This window comes from Geotrypetes seraphini, chromosome 14 (assembly GCF_902459505.1).
Source record: "Geotrypetes seraphini chromosome 14, aGeoSer1.1, whole genome shotgun sequence".
Taxonomy (NCBI): Eukaryota; Metazoa; Chordata; class Amphibia; order Gymnophiona; family Dermophiidae; genus Geotrypetes; species Geotrypetes seraphini.
This window is the reverse complement of record NC_047097.1, coordinates 26,354,953-26,382,636: the sequence shown is the minus strand read 5'-3', so window position 1 is coordinate 26,382,636 and position 27,684 is coordinate 26,354,953. Positions and strand designations below refer to the sequence as shown.

At 44.5% G+C, this 27,684-nt stretch overlaps 1 protein-coding gene across 3 annotated transcripts in view; it reads left to right on the top strand.

Annotated features, from left to right (window-relative positions):
* IL16 (interleukin 16) overlaps positions 1-26,477 on the top strand; it is a 93,080-nt gene extending 66,603 nt beyond the window's left edge. For all 3 annotated transcript variants that reach the window (XM_033920192.1, XM_033920193.1, XM_033920191.1), the window contains 7 exons: positions 2,442-2,577; positions 4,012-5,101; positions 9,412-9,595; positions 13,560-13,661; positions 16,891-17,140; positions 22,664-22,795; positions 25,019-26,477. In XM_033920192.1, the coding sequence (XP_033776083.1) occupies positions 2,442-2,577; positions 4,012-5,101; positions 9,412-9,595; positions 13,560-13,661; positions 16,891-17,140; positions 22,664-22,795; positions 25,019-25,209 (2,085 nt within the window). In that variant the 3' untranslated portion in view covers positions 25,210-26,477. The remainder of the gene's footprint in view (positions 1-2,441; positions 2,578-4,011; positions 5,102-9,411; positions 9,596-13,559; positions 13,662-16,890; positions 17,141-22,663; positions 22,796-25,018) is intronic.
* The last annotated feature ends 1,207 nt before the right edge of the window (positions 26,478-27,684 follow it).

Below are 27,684 nucleotides of genomic sequence, written 5' to 3'. Positions count from 1 at the left end.
TGAGGCGGAATAGAAATCAGTAATGTGATGTAATGTAATAATGATGCATTATAATAAATGCAATTATTTTATAGGATGGTATTATCCTTATTTTTTCTTCCCAATTCTTTATTATTTTCAAAACTTACAATAAGTGTAACGATAAAATACATTTTCTTCAGTACCACACTTAATACTCTATTAATATCTATTTCAGAATTAATTCCCCCCTCCCTCCTAAACAATCACAATGTTCAACATATATAATTTCTATATTGACCCTCAATCTAATATACCCAAATTTATTATCCTATCAGACCCCCAACCTCCCCCCTCCCAGTTGTGCATATTTATAAGGGAAAACCATATTAGACGTTACAATATTTTGCTAATGGCTCCCAGGTCTCTTGAAATTTTTTTAAATTTCCTCTCTGAATGGCTGTGTTCTTTCCATTTTATATATATGACAGAATGAACTCCACCAAAAACTATAGTTAAGCCTTTTCCAATTCTTCCAATTGCTCATAATTTGTTGTATGGCAACTCCTGTCATTATTAATAAAAGCCTGTTGTTCTTAGCTGATATTTGACTTTTAGCTCTCATTGATATACCAAATAGCACAGTATCATAGGATAATGCCACATGATTTTTCCAATAAACAATTTATTTGATCCCATATTGATTTCCAAAAGGCCAAAATAAGTGGACAATAGAACAATAAATGATCTAAAGTCCCTACTTCGAGATGACAATGCCAACTTTTATTTGACTTAAAGCTATCTAACTTTTGTAACCGAACAGGGGTCCATAATGCTCTATGTAACAGAAAAAAATAAGAAGTTATACTTTATTTTCTTTTTTGTAATGATTTTTCTCTCTCCCAGGATATGGACTTTATTGAAAATGTTTTCTACTTATTTTTTTCCATTTGATAGATGTTATGTATTTTCCTGGATGTCATCGTAGACAATACAATGAAACCTTCTGCCCAATGTGTGGCGGCGACCTAAAAAGCAAACAAGATGCTAGGAATAATTAAAAAAGGGATGGTCAATAAGACTGTTATAATGCCTCTGTATTGCTCAGTGGTGCGACCTCACCTGGAGTATCTCAAGAAAGATGCAAGCGACTAAACTAAACTAAACTAAACTAATATACCGCGTCATCTCCACGGAAGTGGAGCTCGACACGATTTACAGGAATTAAAAACAAAGAAAGGAACTCCAATGGAAGGAAGAAGGGCTTGGTAAACAGGAAGGAAGGAGGGGACTTAGAATAATGGAGAGGGAGGGGGTAGTTACATTTTAGAGAAAAGCCAGGTTTTCAGATGTTTTCTGAAGTGTTGGAGGGAGGTCGAACTCCGAAGATGGGCAGTAAAGCTGTTCCACAGCTCGGTGATCCTGAAGAGGAGGGATGTTCCAAGCGACATCATCGTATCACACCAGCGCATGCGAAGATGCCCTCCTGATAAGCGACCGGGTTGGGCAGAAATGGAGGCGGGGCTGGGGACGGAACAAGGCGTGACTCAAGCGGAATGGGGCGTGACTCAGGTGGACTGGGGCGGGGGCCATGGGTCCAGATTTTTGTTCCCGAAAATCTGGTAACCCTACTGCTGCCCCATGGCCCTGTTGTCTTGCAGCAACCTAAAAGCTGACAAACTAACTACCATGGGAACAAGCCCTATTTCCATAAATGCAGCAGATCCCAAAACCCCATCATGGTCCCTCACTTCTAAATCTACGCTTAAAGCTGTAGGGGGCAGATGTGATCCTCAGCCAATCCTGCCCAATTAGTTATCTTGGAAAATGGCTTCAACTGACCTGGAAAATGGTGTCAACTGACCCTTAGCAACAATGAACCGTTAGTGGTCAACTGACGTCATTTTGGAGAAAACTGGGGATGACTCCTATCCCTGTAGGGGTAATTTCACATTGAAATAAGCTATGAAGAGGGTTTGGGAATACGTCAGACAATGGGACTTTGGGCTACTTTATTTTAATGGGGCAGGACTTGCTCCCAGATCAGTTGGTTTTTCGGCTTTAAGGTTGCTGCAGGACGGCAGGGGCCATGGGGCAGGAAGAACAGAAAGGGGCTCACTAGCCATTGGAGAAAGAGAGATCCTAAGTGGATAAGTCTAACTAGGGCCGTGCAGCCCCTTTAAATTATAGCCACATGCTTTAAGCAAGGTTTCAGAGTACCCTGAGAAAGGATCACTCCACCAGTTTCATCTGTTATAATTTGTTTTGCAAAAATGGACCCACATAAAACTTTTTGAACTTTGTGCTTTGTTATATCTGCATTCTTATTCTTTTTCCAAGAAAGGCTATAGCTCAAGAGATTGGTTCCTGCTGCACAGTTCTGCTTATGTTAGAAGAAAAGCGTGAAAAGTGCCTTTCTTCACATGTGTGGTTTGTGTAATGATATTTTAACTTGCCTCTACTTCCTCCTGTTTGTTTAACAGGAAACAGGAAACACCCTATTGAAAGGAAATAAAACTCTTGTAGCCTACAATACCTCTGTGAATTTGTCAACATCAAGACCCCCAGAAGAGTCATTTACAGAGCGCGTGGAGACAACACAACAGGTGACAAACTCAGGTAGGCAGCAATATGAATTAGTTTAGACATTTTCCGTGTAAGCCGTCAATATTGTTCAGTTGCACGTGGAAGCTTTATTATTGTTTATTACTTCTGAAATGAGTTCAAAAGGACCCTAACACTCCATTACAAATTTCTTCTAAAATGTTACTGGCCATTGAGAAAGATACAAAGACCAGCCCAGTTCATGTAAAGTAAAATCTAGTAATTAAGGATTCTGTTGTAGAAGCTTTTTTCCTTGGCAAGCAAAAATTGGAAGCACATGTTGCAAAGGTGGGCCAAGTTGGTTTTCCTTGTTCTCCAGTCAGAACCTTCTTGTCTATAGAGCTTTCCTGTTGGAGTGAGCCTAGGGGGCTTATTTTCAAAAAAAGCGACAGCATAAACCAGCACTTGGACACCTTACTAGACAAAAATGTCAAAGTGGGCATTCTCAAAGTTGACTTTCTGGATGTCTAGCAGGACTTCTAACCCTCTGTGCATCCAGAGTAGAAATGGGTGTGTTGGGAGGCGGGGAATGTGCTGGATTTGGGCAGGCTTAGACTTTGACATCAACCTTTCCCTGACTGTCTTGGATGGACCTTTAGATGTTTTCACCTAGACCTGATTTAGAAGTGTCTAAGTGCCAAAAGGATACCCAAACTGACCGGATGACCACTGGAAGAATTAAGTAATGACCCCTACACACTCCCCCAGTGGTCATTGACCCCCCTCCCACCCCAAAGAATTTGGCTCTATAACAGCAGCACTTGATATGGGAAAGCCTAGTAGAGCATCGCAGTAGTCAGGTGAGTGGGCTAGTGAACCATAGAGAGGAGGAGCCAGGCCCATAATCCACTCTAAACTACTGCATTTATGGCGGACAGTGTGAGCCCACCAAAAGCCATATAAATATCTCCCTGCTTGGGTTCCACCCCATGACTCAACAGGGTAGCTTGTTCATGCAATTCAGTGCCACCTGCTGGATGAAGGTTGAGCTCTTAGCTATAGAGCTCAGTGCATCCTGGTCCCTGTAGCCCCCTGCCGTCCATTGATGGAATAATAGTATCATTCGTGAGGGAGAATCCTTGATTCCCTCACATGCAGGTACAACATAAAAATTAAAATATAATCCACAACAAAATACCCCCCTTTCCCCTTCACAGCCCCAGAAATTAACCCCACATCCCACCTAAATCCCTCTCACTTACTCAAGATTAGCCTAAAAAATACTTACAAACCAGGAAAGGTTGATGTCTAAAACAAGCATAATCCTGTTTCAGTTCTAATAAGTTTTCTTAGATCAGGGAAATATAAACATTTTATAAGTAATAAACATATTTGAAAAAAAAAAAAAAAAAAACCCTGAAGTGGCTTGATTTAGATTGCCTCACAGAGCAGCTCCGTTCTGTTGGTTTACAGTGTGCTATAAATATGATTTTTTTTTTTCAAATACAGGAAGTCATATTGCAAGAGCTCATAGACCATTACTTAGAAGGCAAGCAAAGGTTGATTATAGTCTCGACATAACAGCAGAAGATCCTTGGGTGCGAATTTCAGACTGCATCAAAAGCCTGTTCAATCCAACAATGAACGACGGCAGCAACCATTTGACTCTGGAATCTAATATTGACACAAATGAACAAACTCAAAATCCTGCTTGCCCAGCTATATCTGTGCAAAGGCAGAAATCGGAAGCCAATGTTTTTCTTTCGAAAGCCTATAGTTCAGATGATGCCGCCAGCCTGAAAAAGGGTCCTCCGGTGGCACCTAAACCAAACTGGTATCGCCAGAGTTTAAAGAGTTCGAAAAGTGGACCTACAAATACCAGAATCTTAACTGGTCAATGCACCGGTTCAAGCAGAAAACTGGATTCTGATTTGCCTACTTCAACCCAAATTTCACCAATAAAGCAAAAGATCAGTTCCTTTGAAACTTTCAGCACATCTCAGGCCCTGGAGAAAGGGAGCAGGAGATTTGCTCCTAAGTTATCTGTGTCCACAGCAGAAAATTGGAAGTGTAGAAAAGCACCAGAAACAATTGCCTGTTTAAGTGAGGTCACTGTTAAAAATGAATCTCATGACGCCAAAGATATCCAGCATCAATCAAACCTTACTCCGGCCCTGGGCACAAAGTGTCCAGAGCTGCCTCCCTCTCTACAACAGAATGTCTTGTCCATTCTGAGGCGTAGTAGTAGCACAGGTGATGACCTGCCGTCAGATTCATTGCACTCCCAATCAGATGACCGTCCAGTCGTAAAGGCGCCCAGCCAACGAGCGAGGAGTTTCCCATTGAGCACCACTCAGTCTACGGAGCTGATGAAGACCAATACGGAACAGTACAGCAAAATCTATTCCATCAGCAACCAGGTTTCATTTGCTTTAATGAAATCCTTTCTTTCCCTTCCCCAGTCTCCTGGGGTGTCTCATTGCAATAACAGTCCATGGAATACCTCGGTAGAATCATCGGAGTCCTTCACAGAAGAAGAAACCACGCCTAATCCTCCCCCTACGGAAGGACAAATCTTGGACACAGGATTTTCTCTTAAGTAAGATGCACAATTTTGGTCTTTCATAGGGTTTGTCCTGAATGTAATGTTGTTTAACCCATGAAGCAGGATGTATAATTTATAAATACAACTCTTGATCACTAGTAAACAGCACTAGGTCAGTGTCAATTGGGCATTGCGCCTTTTAGAGCAGGGAGGTCACATTATCAGCAGCATATTGCCCTATTGGGCATTTGGGCATGTCCTGGTGGACTAGATTTGCCAGATTTTCCAATTGTAAAATCCGGACCCACCCCCCAGGCCTGCCAAGTTCCACCCAGCCCCGCCCTGTAACACCCTAGCCCCACCCAAGGCCTGCCCTAGCCCCGCCCCCTGCTGCCTGCTCTTGTCGGGCAGGGTGGAAGTCCCCGAATGCGCCGATCGTGCGCATGATGTCATGGCATGGCATCTGCGCATACGCACACTTCCTCCCTGACCGACGCGATATGAGGAGGCTGTTCAAAATCCAGACAAAGTGCCGGGTTTTGGAAAAGCCGTCCAGACCCCCGGATGTGTCCTCAAAAGGAAGACGTGTCCAGGGAAATCCGGTGGTCTGGTAACCCTATGGTGAGCCGAATGCTACCAGGATTCAGACTAAGGATCACCTGTGGCATGCACCAGAAGGCTGTGCTGCTACTACCGCTGTATATTTAATATGCCAATGAAAAAGCAAAGAAGAGTGTGTGGCGCAGGGGTTAAAGCTACAGCCTCAACACCCTGAGGCTGTGGGTTCAAATCCCTCGCTGCTCCTTGTGACCCCGGGCAAGTCACTTAATCCCCTCATTGCCCCAGGTACACTAGATAGAGTGTGAAGCCTCTGAGCTACTGCAAGGCCACATTTCCACCACCTCCTGCAGCATGGACTTCCTGTATTAGCACCATCATTGGGCTTCTTCTGGTCGAGGGTGCAAGGGGAGGTAAAGGGATGGGTTGGTTGAAAAAAAAATGTCCTGGGTTGGTATTTTGGCACATTACTATTTCCAGGCTATGTTTCCGTGATGATATTTATATAGCTATGATGTGTAGGATTACTAGACATCCAGATTTCCTCAGACATGTCCTCCTTATAGAGGACATGACTGGGCATCCGGCACTTTGTCCAGGTTTTACATAAGAACATAAGAATTGCCGCTGCTGGGTCAGACCAGTGGTCCATCGTGCCCAGCAGTCCGTTCACACGGCGGCCCTTAGGTCAAAGACCAGTGCCCTAACTGAGTCTAGCCTTACCTGCGTACGTTCTGTTCCAGTAGGAACTTATCTAACCTTGTCTTGAATCCCTGGAGGGTGCTTTCCTCTATAACAACCTGCGGAAGAGCGTTTCAGTTTTCCACCACTCTCTGGGTGAAGAACTTCCTTACGTTTGTACGGAATCTGTCCCCTTTCAACTTTAGAGAGTTCCCTCTCATTCTCCCTACCTTGGAGAGGGTGTACAACCTGTCTTTCTCTACTAAGTCAATTGCCTTCATTATCTTGAACGTTTCGATCATGTCCCCTCTCAGTCTTCTCTTTTCAAGGGAGAAGAGGCCCAGTTTCTCTAATCTCTCACTGTACGGCAACTCCTCCAGCTTCCAGCTATGAGTGACGTCAAGGGCATGCATGCATGTGTGGGACGTCATCGCATCACACCAGCGCATGCACAGATGCACTCCTGACAAGTGAACAGGTTGAGGGGGTGGGGCCATGGGTCCTGATTTTGGTTCCGGAAAATCTGGTAGCCCTAGTGATGTGTGCTTGAGAGCCCTGCAGTTGATATGATTAGTCTCGGGTTTTCAAATGCTACTTTCTTTTACGTTGTCTGCTTTTAAAATTTTTCTCCCTAAAATCTACATGTAGAGTTTCTATATCCAGAATCAAGATCTGTGCTTGACATACAGTAGCTAAAATATTTACTTGTGAATGTAGCTATCATAAATGGTCAGAGGCCAACATTTTTAACATGGGACTTAACAGATCCTTTAGAAGATTAATGAATGTAACCATCTCTTGTCTGGTCACATAGCGTGGGAGAAACCTGCATCACTTGATACAATGTCCATAAAATTCTGTGCAGTGCTAATTTTCTCAAATAATGTATAAGCTGAGATTTATGGGCCAAAATATGGTCCAAAAATGGGGGTTTGGCTTATATAGTTGATGTATAGTCTTTGAACTGTCCAAAATGTTTTCCATTGTGAATGTTGGCTTGGAACCCGTTCTTAGCTACTGGGAGGACGGGATAAAAATCAAAATAAACAAATAAATAAATATTTGGGTCAGCGCCCATCTGCCTCCCTTCCCAGACCTGTTGCAGGTCTCTGCCGGGCCTTCTGGTCCAGCGGTTGGTCGGGACAGGAGGGATCCCTCCCACCTCCTGTTCCAGCCAACTCTGAAAAGTTTTACATCCCTCCCGCCTCTCCCACATACCTTTTCAATTCCCTGGCATTCTCCCAGTTGGCCGGGACAGGAGGGATCCCTCTTGCTTCCTGTCCTGGCTGACTGTGGCAATTTTTTACCTCCCTCCCACCTCCCCCCATGTACCTTTCTGTTCCATGGTGGTCCAGTGATGAACCGAGCAGGAACGATTTTCCGGTGTTCATGCTTGGTGCTGAATGACTGCCGCGAGTTCTTGCAGGACTCACAAGAACTCGCGGCAGTCATTTAGCTGGTGGCTCTTTGCCTAGCAGGAGTGCCAGAAGATTGCTCCTGCTCAGTTTACCACTGGACCACCAGAGAATAGAAAGGTACACAGGGGAAGCGGAAGGGAGGTAAAAACTGTCACAGTCAGCTGGGACAGGAAGCAGGAGGGATCTCTCTTGTCCCGGCCTACCACTGGACCACCAGGTCTTATGGTAGACTCAGTGGAAGCCTGCAAGGCATTGTTAGGGGAGGGAGAGGTACAGGGGAGGGAAAGGGTGCAGAGTGTGGCAGGGCAGGAAGGGGGGGGGGGTTGAGTGTAGAACCTGACAGGGCAGGGGAGAGAGAGGGAGGAGCATTGAATATTAACCCATCCACCTAACAGCTTATATTCGAGTCAATCCGTTTTCCTCCTTTTGGGGGGAAAAGGGCTGTCTCGGCTTTTATTCGAGTTTATATAGTAAGCAAAACCTTTCAGTTACATTTCTTTATTTGGCTATAACTGATAGGTGATAGTTCTTTAATTCAGCAGTTAAGTCAAATTTTGTATACAAGATAAAACCTCATCTATAGCTTAGCACCAGTGGGAGATATTCTGTAAACGGCTTCCGGAAGCATCCTATCAATGCCTAAGTTAATTGAGAAAGTAAGTTTAAAATGGCAAAAAATGGTAAAAATAAAGTGCCTACCAACGCTTAAATAAAAGGCGCCATAATCGCACTTGCGTAGGTGTTTTGTGGCACTTAATGTCACCAAGGGTATGGCTAACGCCAGAACTGGCATTAGGCGTGATTCGCAGCATAGATAGTTGCTGGAAATGTAGGCCTGGGAAACCCTGGCCTACATTTCCGGTGCCTATCTGTCCCGAATGCGTGATTCTCTCTATGGTGCCATCGCGTGATTGACACTTGATCGGTGGCTGCTTTTTAGGCGGCCACTGATATCGGCCCCTTATAGAGAATCCGAGCCACTGTGCCTACAAAATGGTTGTCTGAAGCATTCATGTTAGCGGAGCAACCACTGAGCAGGAAAAAGAGGGAATTTTAACTAATCCACAGATGGCCTTAGTGAATCAGACTCCTTTCTTTTTCCTTGCAAAGTGCAAATAATATATATGGACGGCAAACACAAGCAAAAAACGAAGGACCAGTGTTCCACCGTTAAAATCGTAGCACAATAATGCAAAGTAGAACACAAGTCTCTGGATGGCCAGGAGAAATGATTTATTCAAAATAGTTTAAAAGCAACCTCTGGATTTATTTAGGTACAGAATGTGTCACTGATGGTTCATGCTCTGAAAAGTGAGACTCAGACCCTACAAGGTCCCTGTTTCGGTGAGTAATCAGCCTTCCTCAGGGGTCCTAAATTGATTGACACAAATATATGGTACCTAATACCTCAGATAAACTTTGGCGATGAATCGTGTTCAGAGCCGACCTTCCAAATGAAAGGTCTGTCTCTCACTTTTGTGAGCATGCACCATCAGTGACACATCATGTACCTAAATACATTCTGAGGTTGCTTTTTTCTTGCTTTTAAATTATTTTGAAGAAATCATTTCTCCTGGACATCCAGAGACTTGCGTTCTACTTTGCGCTTTCGTGCCGCAAATAATATGCTTGTATGTGCTATAGGCAAATCCATACATCAGTGGGAATGTTTTACAGGTAGCTAACTCTCCTTTCCTGCTCTTTCAGTCTTTCCAAGCTGAGGGAATATAGTGTAGGCCCTTCAGATGAGGGGAAGGAAGAAGATACACGGGAACAGTCTTCATCCCTGTCTTCTGGTGCATCTGGCCAATCGGTTATCGCTCTGCTTCCTCCTGAAGAATTGGAGAAACTTATTGAAGAAGTGAAGGCTCTGGATGAGGACACTCTAAAGGTATGTGCTTTGCATGAAGTGCATTGTAAATCTGTGACGTTTTCTCAGTCAGAGTGTAACACGTATTTTTGGCATGATGGGCCGGATTTTGCAACTGGCACCAGTATCGGCCAGCGCCTCCAAAACCGGCGCCGGTCCTAGAATCGCAGCCAGGTGTAAAGCAGATGCCGGAAAGGTAGGCCGGAGTTTGACTGGCCTACATTTCTGGCGCCTCCTTTACGCGAGCATGACGGGTCACTTCTGGTGCAAGCGACGCCCGCTTTGTTCTTACGCACCGTTAGCTGCCTCTATGGACGGAACATTAGCGGTCTGTTATGCAGTCCTCCACAGGCGCCTATATTTTTTAAAAATTAGTTTTAATTGGTTTTAAATGACACGGTCAGTTACCGCATTGTTTGTTACCAATTAAGTGGCGATAGGATGACTACTGCCACCTATCTTTTGGCATCCTTATGAGAATCAAAGCCAATGTGTCTTTAGCTAAATTTACCTTAAGAACATAGAGGCACCATATCTATTAATTTTCCTAAAGTTAAAACTATAGGCCTTGGCTTTTATCAAGCCGCGTTAGGGTTTTTTTTATCGCCGGCTGCTGCAGTAAAAACTCTGATGCTCATAAGAATTCTATGAGTGTCGGAGCTTTTACCGCAGTGACTGTTGATAAAAAAAACCCTAACGCGGCTTGATAAAAGGGAGCTATTTTGCTTAAAAAAATGTTTAGGAAATATATGATAGAGATCCTAAAAATTCCAGAGACACTGCTTGCACCTGTGCTGAATATTTAATATCTTCCTGTTAAAATGAAAAAGGATTTGCAACCAGAAATGTTGGAAAATTCATATAGAGCAAGATCACAGGTACTGGTTTAACATTTCTTGAGACTTCTACTATTACTGCCATCAAATTTAAGGAACAAGTTAAGTAATACATTATTAGACTTTATGAATATATATATATGTGTCTAGTCTTTGAGATTTGTAGTCCATTCTTCAGCTGGATGAAGAGTAAGCTATGGATGCTATTTTGACTTCATATCAATGGCTGCTGGAAAATTATTGCTGGTGTGGAGGTGATGCCTTTTCTTGTGGCTCCACCCACCTCAACTTGACAAGCAGCTGAACACTGATTGGTTGCCTTTCATCAGATGAATCTTTCTTCAGAGCCCAGATCTTGGAATGAAGTGTTTCCAAAATATATTACTTTGCTATAAAATGTATATTATTATCATTTTGCCTTAGCTATGAAATAATGTATAATACCGGAATGCCACAGTTGATGTGGAGAGGCATTTTTGAAAAGGACATCTAAGTCTGACTTGGATGTTTCCCATTAAAAAGCACAGGAATATCTATTTTTGAACAGGACATCCACGTTTTTCCCACCAAAAAAACTCACCTACTTAAACTTCTTGGCCGCCAAAATGTCTAGAACGCCAGGACATCTAACTTTATTAGTCATTTTCGACCACAGAAACATCCCAGTTAGAAACATCCGAATCGGCACCATTTAGACGTGGGAGGGGCCACCATTCTAATGGACTGGCCACATAGACATGCTAACAGAGCAGGGGAGCCCCGTAGAAGGCACATTAAATGTTGCCAAAAAAACCTCGGATATTATAAAAACCCAATAAATTTTTTAAAAATCTCTTTCACACAAAAGATGTATAATGTCTGATGGATATCAACAGCACAGTTCAGGCTTAAACATCTTACCATATACCCTTTATAATTTATGCTGAACCCTCCAAAACACCCCAAAACCTACTATACCCATCCCAATAGCCCTTATGACTGCAAGTAGCACATCTATGGCAATATAGTACAATGCATGCGTAATGAGTAGGGTTATATCAATCATTGGTCAAAAAAGTTCTCCTTTACAGTCAGAACTACTTCTGATTTATAATACAGTGGTCCCTCGGACTCCGAACGCCCCAGAATTCGAACAACTTGGAATCCAAATTATTTTTTTAAATTAAATTTTGCCCTGGAATCCGAACGCTTGCTTTGGAATCTGAATGTACGGGAACTGCAAGTGTTGCTCAGCCCAAAGCTTCCCCTCTGATGCAGCTTCCTGTTTCCGCCTAGGCAGTTTGCGTCAGAGGGAAGCTTTGAGCTGAGCACCACTTGCAGTTGCCATTGCCAATCTTGCTGAATATGCCGGCGGGGACCCGATCTTGCTGTCTATGCCAGCGGGGGCCCAATCTTGCTGTCTATGCCGGTTGGGATGCCCGATCTAACGGTCTATGCCGGATGGGGGGCCCGATCTTATTGTCTATGCTGGTTGGGGGGCCCGATCTTATTGTCTATGCCGGTTGGGGGGCCCGATCTTACTGTTTATGCCGGTTGGGGGGCCCGATCTTGCATTCTCTGCCAGGGAGCCGATCTTGCTGTCTATGCCACAGTGCATTGTTCCTGCACAGCCCAAAACAAATCCAGTGTGTTTACTGTTAAATTTATTTGAAAATCTGAGTATGTGGGATCAAGGAACGGATCAATCCAATTTCTATTATTTTCAATGGGAAAAATTGTCTTGCAGCTCAAATGTTTTGCAACTCGAACAGGGGTCTGGAACAGATTAAGTTTGGATTCCGAGGTACCGCTGTATTGATATTTTTGATACTGATAGTTTTTCCACTTTTGTTGCTGGTTTGTCAACTAGAGTGTGTGGTGATGCTGCCCCCGCCGGAGAAGTTAAAAAAAAGTATGAGGAAAGGGAAGGGGGTACGTGCGTAGGAGGGGGCAGGGAAGGGGCACCACTCACCCTTGCTACGCCACTGCGCACAGCATAAGGCTCCTTATACAGAATTTGGAAGTAAGTGACTGAAAAGTATTCTAAAGGTTCTTGTCGAGGAGAGCAGCCAAATTCCTAGTAAATATTGGAAAAAGAGTTGAGTCCTGGCTTAGGGACAGTGACCAGATCAGGTACAACAGAAGTTGGTTTATACCACTTGTGGCTAGATTCACTAAGCAAGCCGATTGTGTACTAATCGGTTTGCAACCCGATCTTCCTCCGATCCGCACATGCAAATGAGAGGGAATGGCCTGCAAATATAGGCAGGCAGCGATTCGCTAAAAAAAATGAGGCACACCAACCGGGCACAAGCGACTGCTGAGGACCAGTCGCTCACGTCTTTCCGACTGCATCTCCTGCTCTCTGCCTCAACTCTCCTGCTCTCTCCCCCTGACTTTTCAGTTCTGTCTGCCCCGACTCTCCTGATCTCTCCCCCCCCCCCCCCCCGACTTCCCAGCTCTCTGCCCCGATCGCCACCTTGTTTCTGCCCCAACACTCCTGCTCTCTCCCCCCGACTTTCCGGCTCTCTGCCCCGACCGCCGCCCTGCTTCTGCCCCCGACTCTCCTGCTCTCTCCTCCCCCCCGACTTTCTAGTTCTCTGCCCCGATCGCTGCCTTGCTTCTGTCTCCTGCTCTCTCTCCCCCCTCCCCCCGACTTTCCAGCTCTCTGCCCCGATCGCCTTCCCCGCAGTGCGAGCCCGTAGTTTTAACCCACGGGTTTAAAGCGATTTAAAACCACCGGCTCGCAAAAAAGTTAAAAAAAAAAAAAAAGTTCTGCCGGGCATGGAGGGCCAGCGCATGCGTTGGGATCTCTGGAGAGCGATCCAGGTGGTCAGTTGGGGGCGTGATTCCAAGCGCCCTCATTTGCATGAGGGCGCTTTGTGAATCAGCCCTCCGGCCATGGATCGGATCCGATCCGATCCATGGCTTTAGTGAATCTAGCCCTTGGATCTGATGCCTCTAGCGCACTATTAGCAAAACTCATAATAATGCATTGGTCAACCAGAACTCTACCGAGTTATTCCATTCTAGATGAAACATATAATAAACATTTAGTTTTTCTGTTATCATGCGACAAAAGAATAGGTTTGATGATTCTAATTAATCTAAGGATTGTTTGACTATTTTTTTTTTTAATGCAAGCTCCATATTTGTGTTGATTTGCACAGCAATTTGATGACATTCATGTGGTAATTCTACATAAAGAAGAAGGAACCGGACTTGGATTTAGTCTCGCTGGAGGAGTCGATCTGGAAAGCAAAGCTACCACTGTAAGCACCTGTGCTGGCCAGGCTCTGGAGAAACCGATGGGTTTGGATTTGCGCATGCCGTTATCCAAATAGGGGGTTGGTTGTATTATTTTCCTAAAAGGATTTGCTCATTTTGGATAAATTGTTGACCCCAAAGAAATTTTGATAGGAGTAAAAAAACTTTTTCATGTGTACAAATGTTTATAGTTTTGTCAATTACGGACTTGTAATGCATGCATATTTTTTTTTTTCTTGTAGTAAAAATTTACTCCCCCTTTTACAAAACTGCGCAAGAGGTTTTTAGCGCCGGCGTGCTAAATGCTCGGGGCTGCTCTGACGCTCATAGGCACTCTATGACCATCAGAGCAGCGCATAGCATTCAGTGTGCCAGCTGGCGCTAAAAACCTCTCGTGGTTTTGTAAAACGGGGGGTGAGGGGGTGGTAGGGAATACAGTGGAACCTTGGTTTACAAGCATAATTCGTTCCGGAAGCATGCTCGTAAACCGAAGTGCTCGTATATCAAAGTGAGTTTCCCCATAGAAAGTAAGGGAAACTCGCTTGATTGGTCCCTCCCCCACTCCCCTGAGGCTATCAGCGCTGCTCCACCTCGCTCCACCACATTCCAAAAAGACCTCCTACCCCCGAGGCCACTGGCACACTTCCACCCACTCCCCGAGGACCGGCTTTGCCCTCCCCCCTCCGTGAACCGGCATCGCCCACCCGCCCAAACACAAGCCCTTACCCTGATCTGGCACCGGCACGCAGCACCAACCCACAGGACGTGCCGGTGTCTAAAGATCCTGTCTCTTGCCTGGGCTGGGCCTTGAGCATCTGCATATGCTCAAGGCTTTCTGGCTCACGCTCTCTCAGAGAATCTCATTAGAACCTTGGAGAGAGTGGGAGCCAGAAGGCCTTGAGCATGCGCAGATGCTCAAGGCCCAGCCCAGCAGGGATCGGTGGCAAAAGGAAGGCTCTTCCAGCACGTCCTGTGGGTTTGTGCTGCATACCGGTGCCAGATCAGGGTAAGGGCTTGTGTTTGGGCAGGCGGGCGATGCTGGTTCACAGGGGAGGCTGTTCGCAAGAGGGGAGGGGGCGATGCCGGTTCTTGGGGGGGGGCTCGCAAATCAAGTCAACACTTGGTGTGCGAGGCATGATTTGCTCCAGTGTTTTGCTCGTCTTGCAAAACATTCGCAAAACGAGGTTTGACTGTAATGGATTTGACTTAACTTCAAAAGTGCAAATCTCTGGCTTATGTTTATATTCAGTTGTAGGATGCCTGGTCTGGAGTTTTCCAAGAACTTCCTTAGTATTTTTTTTTTTTTTAATGTTTCAATCTGTTTATTAAAGTTAACAATAAAAGACAATAACAGCTGGAACATAAGAAAAGAGACTTAAAATAACAGTAATATAATGGAACCAACTCCAAAATATAACATTATCTGTCCAGCTGATTATACAATACTCCTCTGAAATTCACAGTGGTTCTGTTCCAGGAACTCTGCGAATTTTGAAAAACCGCAAATGCGGTTTTTCGCCTGTCAAAAGGCAGGGGCAGCAGGAGAGGACAGCTGGAGCGCCGGCGGGTGAAAAAATTCACTTGCGGTCTACTCCGACCTTCTCTTCCTGTAGTAAAGTCGGCCTACACCAATCAGGAGCCACTTTGGCACGCAGCTCCTGATTGGTGTAGCCCGAATTTACTACAGGAAGAGGCGGTCGGAGCAGACCGCGAATGAGCGAGTCTGCCAACTGCGAATTTGCGGGGGAACACCCTCCCCCTTGAAAGCAACAGCAACCTAGTATCATAGCCATAGCAGTAGGTAGGGAGAACGAGAGGGCACTCTCTAAAATTGAAAGGGGATAGATTCCGTACGAACGTAAGGAAGTTCTTCTTCACCCAGAGAGTGGTAGAAAAGTGGAACGCTCTTCCGGAAAACACCCTCCAGGGATTCAAGACAAAGTTACACAAGTTCCTCTGAACCAGAACATATGCAGTTAGGCTGGTCTCAGTTAGGGTGCTGGTCTTTGACCAGAGGGCCGCCGCGTGTGCGGACTTCTGGGCGCGATGGACCGCTGGTCTGACCCAGCAGCGGCAATTCTTATGTTCTTATAGGCTGCAGAAAATCCTGTATGGGGTATGTGGATAAGATGGTTGAAAGTTATTTTTTTATGACTGTGTACTGCTTGGAAACTGCTTAGAAATTAGGCGGGATACAATTTTTTGAAATAATCAATCTGGTTGCAGAAATGGTGAAGGGAGGGAGAATGCTGCTAGTTGTACTTTGAATAGACTGTGGCCCGGATTCTCTAAACAGGGCGTTTTTTTTTAGGCACCCAAGCTCAGTGAAAAACACGTTTTAAAATTATATTTTAAACTGATTTTCACGGCACCTACTGGCGGCTAAAAAAATCTGCACCAGAATCGCGCCTCCGAAGGCGCTTTACAGCACTTAACGCCACTGGAGGTGGGGCTAACACTGAAAGTGGCCTTAGGCAACATAAATAGGATTACCAGATGTGACTGTTGTAAAATTTGGACCCATAGCCATGCCCCCAGGCTCACGCAGTCCTACCCAGCCCTGCCCTGTTCGGCCCAGGTCACGCCTCATTCAGCCCCAGCCTCGAGCTCCCCCCCCCCAGCCCGTTATCGTACTCGGAGCCACGTCGGGAGGGCTTCTGCCCCTGCGTGACATGACGATGTCATACGCATGCATGCGCGCGCGTGATGCCACTGTGCTGACTCCGTGTATACACAGATGCCCTCCTGATGCGGTCCCGAGGTGGAAGCTTTTCAAAACCCGGGCAGATACCCAGACATGTCCTCTAAAACGAGGACGTGTCCGGGAAAATCTGGATGTCTGGTAACCCTAACCATAAAGCGCGATTCGCATCAAAGGTAGGCGCCGGAAATGTAGGCCTTGGAAAACCTTGGCCTAATTTCCAGTGCCTGCCTATGCTGGAGGCGCGATTTTTGAACTGGCGCCATCGTGCGGTTGAAACGTGATCAGCTGCCGACCATGGCGCCAGTTAGAGAATCCAGGCTCTTATGACTGTTCATTAATGGCGTCGATAGATTTACGAAGGTCTTTTTCTCATTTTGTATGGGTGGGCTAAATGCTTAGTAAATCGGCCCAAATACATCTGGGTTCCTGATGAATAAAGACCACCAGGTATCATTTCCTGAACACCAAAAAGATGAACTGGAACTTATGCACTGGTAACGACAAACTATTCTTGCCCAAATACTGAACAGGTTCACAGGGTGTTTCCTAATGGCCTTGCATCTCTGGAAGGAACAGTTCAGAAAGGAGATGAGATCTTATCGATCAATGGGAAGTCTCTCAAAGGTGCCACTCATAAGGACGCATTGGCAATTTTGCGCCAGGCTCGACATCCAAAGCAAGCCGTTGTGGTCATCAAGAAAGTTAAGGATGACGAAGAAGGCCTCAACATCTCAACTGATTCGACTTCTTCCACAGTGACTGATGCCTCAACAGTTTCAAGTGAGTGATTAATTAATTCTTACTGTGCTTTTATATATTCAGATTTATTAAGAGCATTAAAAGAAGGCCCTGTTTTTAGAAGTGTAGAATAGTGATACAGTATAAATTCAATTTTAAGCTTTATACAAAAAAGATGAGATTGAAAAATATCAGACGCTTTCTGAACATGGGAACTTATTTGAAATGATACCATATTTCGTTGCTCTGTGAAACCTTGTAATTAGAAATCTTTCCTTTTTCTAAATGGCTTTCCCCCATTAGAATGTAAGAATTGGGTCAAACCAATGGTCTATCAAGCCCAGTAGCCCGTTCTCACGGTGGCCAATCCAGGTCCCTAGTACCTGGCCGAAACCCAAACAGTAGCAACAGTCCAGAATCCCAAAGAGTAACAAAAGATTCTAGAACCCTAAAGAATATCAAGATTTCATGCAGGATCTCAAAGAATAGTAAGATTCCGGAACCCCAAAGAGTAGCAACATTCCAGGCTACCGATCCAGGGCAAGCATGTCTGTCTCGATAACAGACTATGGGCTTTTCCTCCAGGAAATTGTCCAAACCTTTCTTAAAACCAGTTACGCTATCTGCTCTCCTGAGTATTCAGTCCTGAGGAAGGGGTGTACGCTCAAGACAGACATGAGCAGTAGCTAATACTTCTGCTGGAAGTAACTGATTGGTGCTCTACAAACATATGAAATAACCAAATATCAGCTACAATATGTTATAGGATTGAATAGGGAGAGATGAACAACATGTAGTAAGTTGACTCCTGATGCAGACTGTAGCCGAAACATGGGTCGTGTTGAGTCGCTGTAAAATCTACTTCTTCTGAACATTGACTCCAGTTTGTGTCTGTGCACGATATTAACATTGGTACTTGCAAATTCCGATTGCCTCTCATAACTACAATCACTCCCAAATAACTCCAAATTTAGTGGCAAAACATTGGCCGCAGCTTTATTACATCAAAATGCAAATTTAACAACAGTAACATAGCAGATCACCAATCAATACAAATAACTTCCCCCTACAACCACACTAGCTGTTACCATAATCATTATCACCCAAGACACGTGACCTGCAGTACTACAAGGCCATGCTCTGTTTCACGGTGGTATCGCACATGAGACCCAACTTAACACCACTAGTGAACCTCAATGTCTTGGTGAATAATGTAACTGATCCCCTTCCCCCCACAACCCTTTCTTCTCCACCCGCTGTGACTGTTGCTACCCTCCCCACCTCCCACCATAACGAGGGCGGGCCAAGCGGGACAGCCCTCCCCAACCCCCAAAACATCCCTTCCCACCTAAACCCTGGCACTTTCTTCCTCCCCTTGATTTCCCAATTCACCAATTCCTACTCTCCTTTTCCTTCTTCACAGCCAACCCTCTAATCCTCTCATCATCCAAGTATCTATTTCCCCTTTAACCCTTATCATTCCTCACCTACCCTTCCCCAACTCTTTAACCTTTACACACCCACTCCTATCCCTATTCCTAACTACCACATTCCCTCCCCACTCCCCCCCCCCTGTCAGGCTAATGGAAATGCTCTCCCAACATTATCAGGCCTCTGCCTAATAAAGAGGTCCTCTAAACATGTGAAATAATATTAGGTACAATATGTGATAGGATTGAATAGGGAGAGCTCCTTTCATGGCCTGCACCACTTTCCCCGTCCCCTCCTCGCGAGTTTTGTCGCTGTTCCTGCCCCATTCCTGTTGATAATAAGGTGTTCCCAGAAGCAGACTATATTAACCCATCTTTTGCAACAGTACACCATCAGATGTTGTTGCAATTTTTAGAGGTATGGACTGCTTTCAAAGTGATTCTTACCACACAGCAGGTCTCAGTGGCAGCTTCTGTCTTGGGAGAGTATGAAAGGGACAGGGTGAGTTCCAGGGTAGGAGTGATGCTGAGCAGATGCAGAAGAGGGTGGGCAACTTAATCTTTAGTTTTCATTCTTTTATGAGGGAATTGCTAGTAGCTTCCGTTTGCTGGATGGGTTTTAAATATTATTTATACAATTTTAAATGTATTAATCAAGAAAACAGTGTACTGAAAGAAATACGTACAAAATGCAAAAATAAATACGTCATTCAGTTACCCTCTCTTTTACGAATGCATCGCTCGGGTTTTAGCGCCGGCAGTGGCGGTAACTGCTCCGACGCTCATAGGAATTCTATGAGTGCCAAAGTAGTTACCGCCGCTGTCGGTGCTAAAACCCATGCGACGTGTTCACAAAAGAGAGGGGGTTAATGCTCTATCAACCCCAGCGATTGCTGGTTCGATCTCTGATCTTAAGCATCTTAGATTAGTGCAATATTATATACTTGGGATCCTTTAAGAAAACCATCAAACGACTGAGAGTCATTCAGAATGCTGCCGTCCGTCTCATTTATGGTCTCAAGAAATCGGATCATGTGAGCCCGTATTACAAAAAACTACACTGGCTGCCGATGGAAGCAAGGGTCATTTTCAAGTTTGCTTGCCTTTGCTTCAAAACCATAACAGGTTCATCCCCAATCTACCTGTCTCACCATTTTGAATTTCCACGCACCACTTGCACACGTAGTGCCTATCTATTTGCTTGTCCATCGCTGAAGGGCTGTATCTACAAGAGATTTCTTGATAGATCACTGTCATTCCAAGCAGGCGAATGAAATAAATGCACCCTCCTACCAAACCTTCAGGAAATCAATTAAAACCTATCTCTTTGATAAATTTCTCTGACTCCTTTCCTGCCTTGCTTCCGGACAAATCTTGACTGCTCTTGGCATGCTAAAATAATTTGAAACTCCTTTTCTGTAACATCACTGTCTGTATAACAGTCTCTTCCTCTGTAAACCGCTCTGGTATTGCGGTATACAAAAATAAAATTATTATTATCTATAAAAATGAGGGCAGCAAGACAAGAGAAGAATTGAAAATAAAGTTATATTCAGGGATAAAAAATACAACTACCTCTAATATAAAGAGCTTTCATAATAATGAATTAAATCACAAAGGGGTGTGTCAGGTAATCCTGGAGATTCTGGAGGTGGATAACTCGGGCTGACTTCTGGAAAAAAAAAGAAGATGAACTGGGTCTAAACGCACGTTAAAATGCTTAGCGCACCTTAGTAAAACAGGGGATAAATTACAAATCAAGGTAGTACGGTTTCAAAAGCAAAGCCTCAAAATCCAAGCCTCCAGACCTTCCAGCAGTATCTTCTATGGATGTGCTAAGGATATACTGAGCCGAAGAGCTTACAATTTGCTCCCCTTCCCCCAACCAGCAAAAAAGTTGGGAGAGCAGTGGCTTATCCTATATCTGCCTCAACAGCGGCCTATGGACTTTTCCTCCAGGAACTTGTCCAAACCTTTTTTTAAAACCAGTTACATTAACCGTTCTCACCTCATCCTCTGGCAACGCATTCCAGAGTTTAACTATTTTCTGAGTGAAAAAAACAAAAATTTCCTCCTATTGGTTTTTAAAAGTATTTCCCTGTAACTTCGAGTGTCCCCTAGTCTTTGTAATGTTTGACGGAGTGAAAAATCGATCCACTAACCCGTTCTACTCCACTCGGGATTTTGTAGACTTCAATCATACCTCCCCTCATCCGTCTCTTTTCCAAGCTGAAGAGCCCTAACCGTTTTAGTCTTTCCTCCAAGTACAGAATAATACACAAATATGATTTTTAAAAAAAGTTGTTATGCAGTCACAGCAGTCTTCAAAGCTTTCACTCATGTGATATTAATGAAAACAAAGTCAGTGTTCGGGCTTTCATCTTCCCTTCCACAGAAAGCTCCAACTCTGCTTCCCGGAGGCAGATAGAAAACGCTGCGATAATTGACCAAAAAATAGGATTGCTTAAAAGGAAAACAAGAAACAAAACTGGAAGAGTGCTTAGGCAGACCCGATACTTTGAAGTTGCCCATCTCTCCCAGCACAGTTCTGAGTTTGTGGCTGCTGGTCTTCATAAAACATTTCTGGCGAATGCAACTGGTTATTTTCAGCTCCAGAAGTTATTAGCTCTGCTACTCTGGTGCCAGTCCACACAACCCCCACTCGGATGAAAGAGCAGAAACCGAATCGGCAAGGGAAAAGTGAGTCTACTGGGTTTGGCTTGTGACAGAGGAAATGATTAACGCCAGGGAGCTTTCTTTTTTTTTTTTTTTTGCCCAAAAATAACATGAAAGAAAGCACGATTAATTGAAAACGCTTAGGAAAGCCATTCTGGATTGCAAACCCAGGCCTTGGGGATTGCAAAGCACAGGAGCCAGCTTTCAGGGTGCATTGCTTAGCACCCCAATATTGAGCAAGGGGTACAAGGAGGCGCAATTTGCATTTAGCACTTCCAATCGTTATGAAAAATCGAAACCTATGCTCCAAAGCGAGCCCGTGCAGATTCTGTTATCATGCGCATTTGCTGTATAGGAAGGCATGGCCAAGTCGGAGGAATCCAAAAACTCAGTATGAGACACTCACATTGCCAGTTCCTTCTTTTCTGAATCCGCTTACTTCAGCCAAGCCTCTGCGTCTCACTCCTGTGAATGTTGTAGCACAATGAGGTGTCCATTAGAGCAGGAGTGGGCAACCACAGCCCTCGAGGGCCACAACCGAGTTGGGTTTCAAAGATTCTCACATTTATTTAAACAATTTCTATCCCGCTTATCCTACAATTCTAGGCGGGTAACAAAAGACATAGTCATGTGAAAAAATTAAGACACCCAGCATAGCTGGTTTTAAGAAAGATTTGGACAAGTTCCTGGAGGAAAAGTCCATAGTCTGTTATTGAGAAAGACAAGGGGGAAGCCATTGCTTGCCCTGTATTGGTGGCATGGAATATTGCTACACCTTGGGTTTTGGCCAGGTATTAGGGACCTGGATTGGCCACTGTGAGAACGGGCTACTGGGCTTGATGGACCATGGGCCTGACCCAGTAAGGCTATTCTTACAATCTTATGGCAGTCAGCAAAATGCCCACCCCATCGGCTCAATGTATATTCCTTTATGTTATGTTATTCATCTAATTCATTTTCGTTAGAGCTACCATCTGTGCTGCTAGCAGTGACATAGAAAGGGTGAGGGGGGGTATGGACCGCCCCAGGCGCCGTTTCAATGGGAGTGCCTGAACCTCTCCGTCCTGCCCTGCCACACCATGCCATGCTCGCGCCATCCCTTCCCCTACCTGTACCTCAGTAGATCTTCTCCAGCATGAGCAACTTCTCCTGCCCATTGCTTGTGGCAGCCTGGTTCCCCTCTGAATCGCTTCCGAGTCGCGAGGCCAGGAAGTGATGTCAGAGGGAAACCCAAGGCTGGCATGAGTGGCATGCTAGAGCAGCCACTCAATGCTGGTGAAGATTTACTGAGGGTCATGGGGGGAAGGGATAGCATGAGTGTGGTGTGAGGGGCCCGGAAGTAGCGATGGGGGAGAGGAGGGCATGGGGGGGCCACCACTGGCTGCTAGTGTTCTTCAGTAACTTGTACAAACTGATGGAGTTGTGCATAAGTTGTGCCACCCCTTTCTGCATTTTACAGCAAATGAAAGCACGGCTTGCACTATCGCCCTCATTCTGGAAAAGACGTCTGCTGGGTTAGGATTCAGTCTAGAAGGAGGGAAAGGCTCTATACACGGAGACAAGCCTCTAACTATCAACAAGATATTTAAAGGTACAGTATGAAAACATGGGGTGGTTGAAATGGGCAGGAGAGGCTTCTCTATGCTTAATCCATGCTGTATTTCTAAACTTCAAGCTTAGGCTATGTCCAGATGAAGTTAAATGCAGCCAAAACTAAACTTTTGTGTTTAGGCCCAAAACTGGACTGCCTTCCGCCCACTGTACTTCTGGATTCTGCAAATCAAGTTGTCTAATATTTTGGGAATCCTTTTCAACTCCTCTCTTACCTTTAAGGATCAAATAAATTATCTGCTTAAGAAATGCTTTTTCAGTTTACGAATGCTGAGGAAGGTTAGATCTCTTTTCCATCAATGCCATTTTTCTGTCTTGGTTCAATCAATTATACTCTCTCGGCTCGATTACTGTAATGCTATTTATCTTGGCATCACAAAGATCTGTCTCCAAAGGTTACAACTGATTCAGAATACGGCTGCGAAGTTGATTTATGGAAAAAGCAAATATGACCATGTGACTCCCTTGCTTTTGAGCCTTCATTGGCTCCCGGTTCATCTCTTGATTCAATTTTATATGGTATTTTTATTCCTCTTGTTCCTCTGCTGTGGACCGTTTACAGATTTTCCTATGCAAGAGGCATTGGACAATTTAAACTTTTCCTTCCTTCCAGGACAGGAATTAAAGGAGTCCAGAACTTTAGCCTTTCTTTGGCTTTTAAATTTTCTCAATTATGGAATGAACTCCCTTTAACTTTGAGATGCCCTAGTCCTTTCCAACTCTTCCGCAAATCATTAAAAACGTTTTTATTTGCTAAACATTTTGGAAAATTAATCCCCTTGCAATTTTAGCATATCTTTCATAATTATTGTTAATTGAGTCGAGCTTCCTCTGGTTGATGACCCGGTATATAAAGCTAAGTTTTAGGTTATTTTGGTCTGTTATTCACTGGCACTTCGCTGGCCTTGTTACTGAATATTGGATCCGACTGCCCTGACACATTCCAAACAGCACTGGGGTCTGTGGTCCTAGAGAATGACAAGGGGACACATTTTCCACATCCCTGCGGGATCTCTCTATCCTGTCTCTGTCCCTGTCCCATTCCTGCAAGCTCTGTCCTCATTTGCACAAGCCTCGAACACTTTAAAATCATAAGTGTTCAAGGTTTGTTTGGTTAAGGCAGAGCGTGCAGGAATGGGGCAGGGTCAAAACTCGCAGGGACGGAGATATTGAAAACCCACCGGGACGGGGGACAAAAATTTGTCCCCTTGTCATTTTCTAGTCAGTGGTGCGTGGTATCAACTGAACTTGACAATGTATTTGCTGGGAGCCTCGACCCTGAAGAAAAAGTTTTGAAACCTGATCGTGTTGGTGGAGGCGCTCCTTCAGCGTTATTGATAAAAGATAAGTTAATTATTTAAGTATATCTTAAGGAAAAGTTTATATGAAAAAATTTACAATATACATTAAAAATAAAAACCAGCATTCAAAAAGATCCGGTGAAGAAATGGCTTATGCATGACAAAACACCCATGAGGTGACACAAGCCTACGGAGGATCAAATACAGGTTAGATATAGTAGTATGTACTGGGATATATCTTACCTTCTTATGGCATTTACAGGCCGACAATTAAGGCGTCTGACTAAATCAAGGGTGGGCAACTCCGGTCCTCGAGGGACGGAATCCAGTTGGGTTTTCAGGATTTCCCCAATGAATATGCATTGAAAACAGTGCATGCACATAGATCTCATGCATATTCATTGGGGAAATCCTGAAAACCCAACTGGATTGTGGCCCTCGAGGAGAGACTTTGAGACCCCTAAAACAATACCAAGAACCTTGGATTCACTACACAGAAAGAGAACGATACCTGCTGATGCCAGAGGTATTGGGGTGGCTCCACCTTCTGACTCCCCTATCTTTAAGACTTTAGCTTTGTCAAGGTTTAATTTCAAATCACTCATCTGTCTTCATCCTAATATGCAGCTAAGGAAAGTGGACGCAAAATCATAGTAACATAGTAATTGACGGCAGATAAAGACCTGAACGGTCTGCCCATTAGATTATTGTAGAATTGTAATGACCAGTTTCCAATAATTCATCCACATTAAATCCGTTTTAAAGCGTTAACATTACTACAACTTACTAAATGGGGTAATAATACACCAGGATCAGGTATTAGTGTCCTAAATAAATAGACCTTTCAGTCCTGATTTTTAATCATATGGATTCAAAGTAAATCTAACCTTTTCTCCCCTTAGGGGCTTTATCAGAGCACAGTGCTCTTATTCGGCCGGGAGACGAGCTCCTGCAGTTGCATACGACCTCCCTGCACGGGCTCACACGTTTTGAAGCTTGGAACGTCGTCAAGTCCCTGCCCGATGGACCTATCCAGGCCATCGTTAAGAGAGAGAGCCTGGATTCGGTTGCAGCCACCCCCACAGACAACTGAACCCATCTCAAGAAGGGACTTTTCCCTGCATTTCATGGGAGGGACATAGGTATGTTATGGATGTTCCAGGGATTTGTGCAGAGTGTTACAGAATATGGCAGATCTGCACCTAATTTAGGTGTGGGGATTTATGCCATTTCTGTTGGTGTAAATGCTCACATTTAAAAGTTAGGCTAGTCTGTAAGTAGCACCCAACTCAAGAATGCTGTTTATAGAATAGTTCTCAGCACTAATTTTTTGAGGCACCAATGTTTTGGTGCCTTATATACAGTGGCGTGTGGTCAGGGCCATCGGGGGATTCTTCCCGCCCCCCTAAAGGCTCTGAGGGCATGGCTCTGAATTTGATTGGCCAAGCAGGCAACAGCCAGATGCTGCTCAGCCAATCAAATTCCGATCAGCACTGTCAGAGGGCCTTAAGGAGGTTCAGAGAATTCCCAGGTCAAAAACCAAAAGCCTTGCTTTTTTCTTTTGGGGGAGGGGGTGTTATTTTTTGTTAGATGCAGTTTGACGGGTTGAGCAGGGGATTCACTAAATCCCCCGAAAGCCCTCACCGCACACCACTGCTTATATAGAATGCGGTCCATAACCTGCACAGAGAAAATCTACCAGCCAACATGGAGGTCTTAAGCTCGCAGAAAAGCAAACTCTGGATTGTCCTAATTCAAAGAAGGGTTGAATGTATAATTATGTATAAAATCTGGACTCCGATATTCATAAGCAGCTGTCGCAGATTCACATTGTAAAACTGTCTCAGGGCAATTAATATTGTACTGCAGTGATAAAATACAGCCTTCTCCCTTCTGTGTGGATCTGCTTTGGTACAACCAAACTGGAGCCAAGATCGCATGATTTAGCTTAAGGGCATGAATAGAAAGATGTGTATCTTTGTGGAACCAGCTGTTCTTTTGTGTCACCGCAAGAATATATACATTTTGCAAGCGCGCACATTACGGCTGGTTTTATAGCAGAGAGAAACTTGGTTTACGAATTTTATAAGGTGTTGAATCATTTGCTGCAGTAATAGAGAACCATCTGCTACATTCCCCAAACAAGGTTTCACCGACAGCAAACATCTATAAAACATACGAAGGAGTTACTTGTAAATGAGCCTCTACAGAGGAGAATGCAATGAAACCATGTAAATATTTTTTTCTCTCTCCTTGTTCTGTCAATGTCAGAAGAAAAACTGTATAACACTGAGCAATGGAAACCCGTTTTATGGTTCCAGATTCTTGTACATTGTTTATAAAAATAAATTCAGAGTTCAAGTTTCAAGTTTTATTAATTTTAATATACCGACCATCAACGTGCATCTAGCTGGTTTACAATGCTAAAAAAGTTAAAATAAATAAAATAATTATAAGTGGGGGGAGAGTGAACATTAAAAGGCAATTTACAAATACAAACTTGGACTTGAGGGGGAAAGAGGAGAAGGGGGTGTCGATAAATACATATTAAAACCAAAATAAAAGAACAGGGTTGAGGGGGATATGACATCAGGAGCAGGGGGGTCGCTTCTTAAAAGCGGTTGATGATAAGTTTTTCCTAGCTGTTAGAGAGGAAGTATTTAAGGGCTATGATATGCATCTTGAAATAAGAACGTTTTTAGTTTAGCCTTAAATTTGTCGAGGAAACGTTCGAGGCGGAGTTGAGGTGGCATAGCGTTCCATAAAGTTGGAGCAACTACGGAGAAGTTAGTTTTCCTGGTGTAGTAGATTTCTTTGATGGAAGGGATGGTCAATAGATTCTGATCTGCTGATCTAAGCGTGTCTGCTCTAGACAAGTAATAAGCACTCTGCTGACTCAGCAATAAAGTTTAGCTCCATGAAGCTCACCAAGCGGCCATTAGAGAGTTTTTCCACTCACTATTAGATACATCTGTTCAGCGCAGTGACAGCAACAGCTCTGCTTTGGTACTGTGGCACTTGGAGGCAATTTCGTAACAGGGGTCTATGTGCAGGAGACCAGAGGTGTCGGTCCCTTCTCGAAGGCCGCAATCCAGTCGGGTTTTCAGGATTTCCCCAATGAATATGCCTGAGATCTATTAGCATACAATGAAAGCAGTGCATGCAAATAGATCTCCTGCAGATTCATTGGGGAGATCCTGAAAACCCGATTGGATTGCGGCCCTCGAGGACTGACTTTGAAGAAGAGGGACTAGAAGAAGTGGCATAGCAAGGGTGAGAGGCGCCCGGGGTGGTGGTGCCCTTCTCCCACTCTCACCTACGCCACCCCGCACACATGCCTCCCTTCCCTTCCCTCCCCTCCCCCCTCTAGTTGTCCACCGCTATGAGCAACAAGAACTTCAACATGCTCTTTGTGACCCTGTTGGCTCTCCCTCCGACATCACTTCCTATGTGCGGCACCTGGAAGTGACGTCGGTGGAAGAGACAATGCGGAGAATTAGAGATATGGGGGAAGGGAAGGGAGACGCAGGTGGTGGGGAGGGGGCAGAGAGGAGGAGGGGTGCCGGTG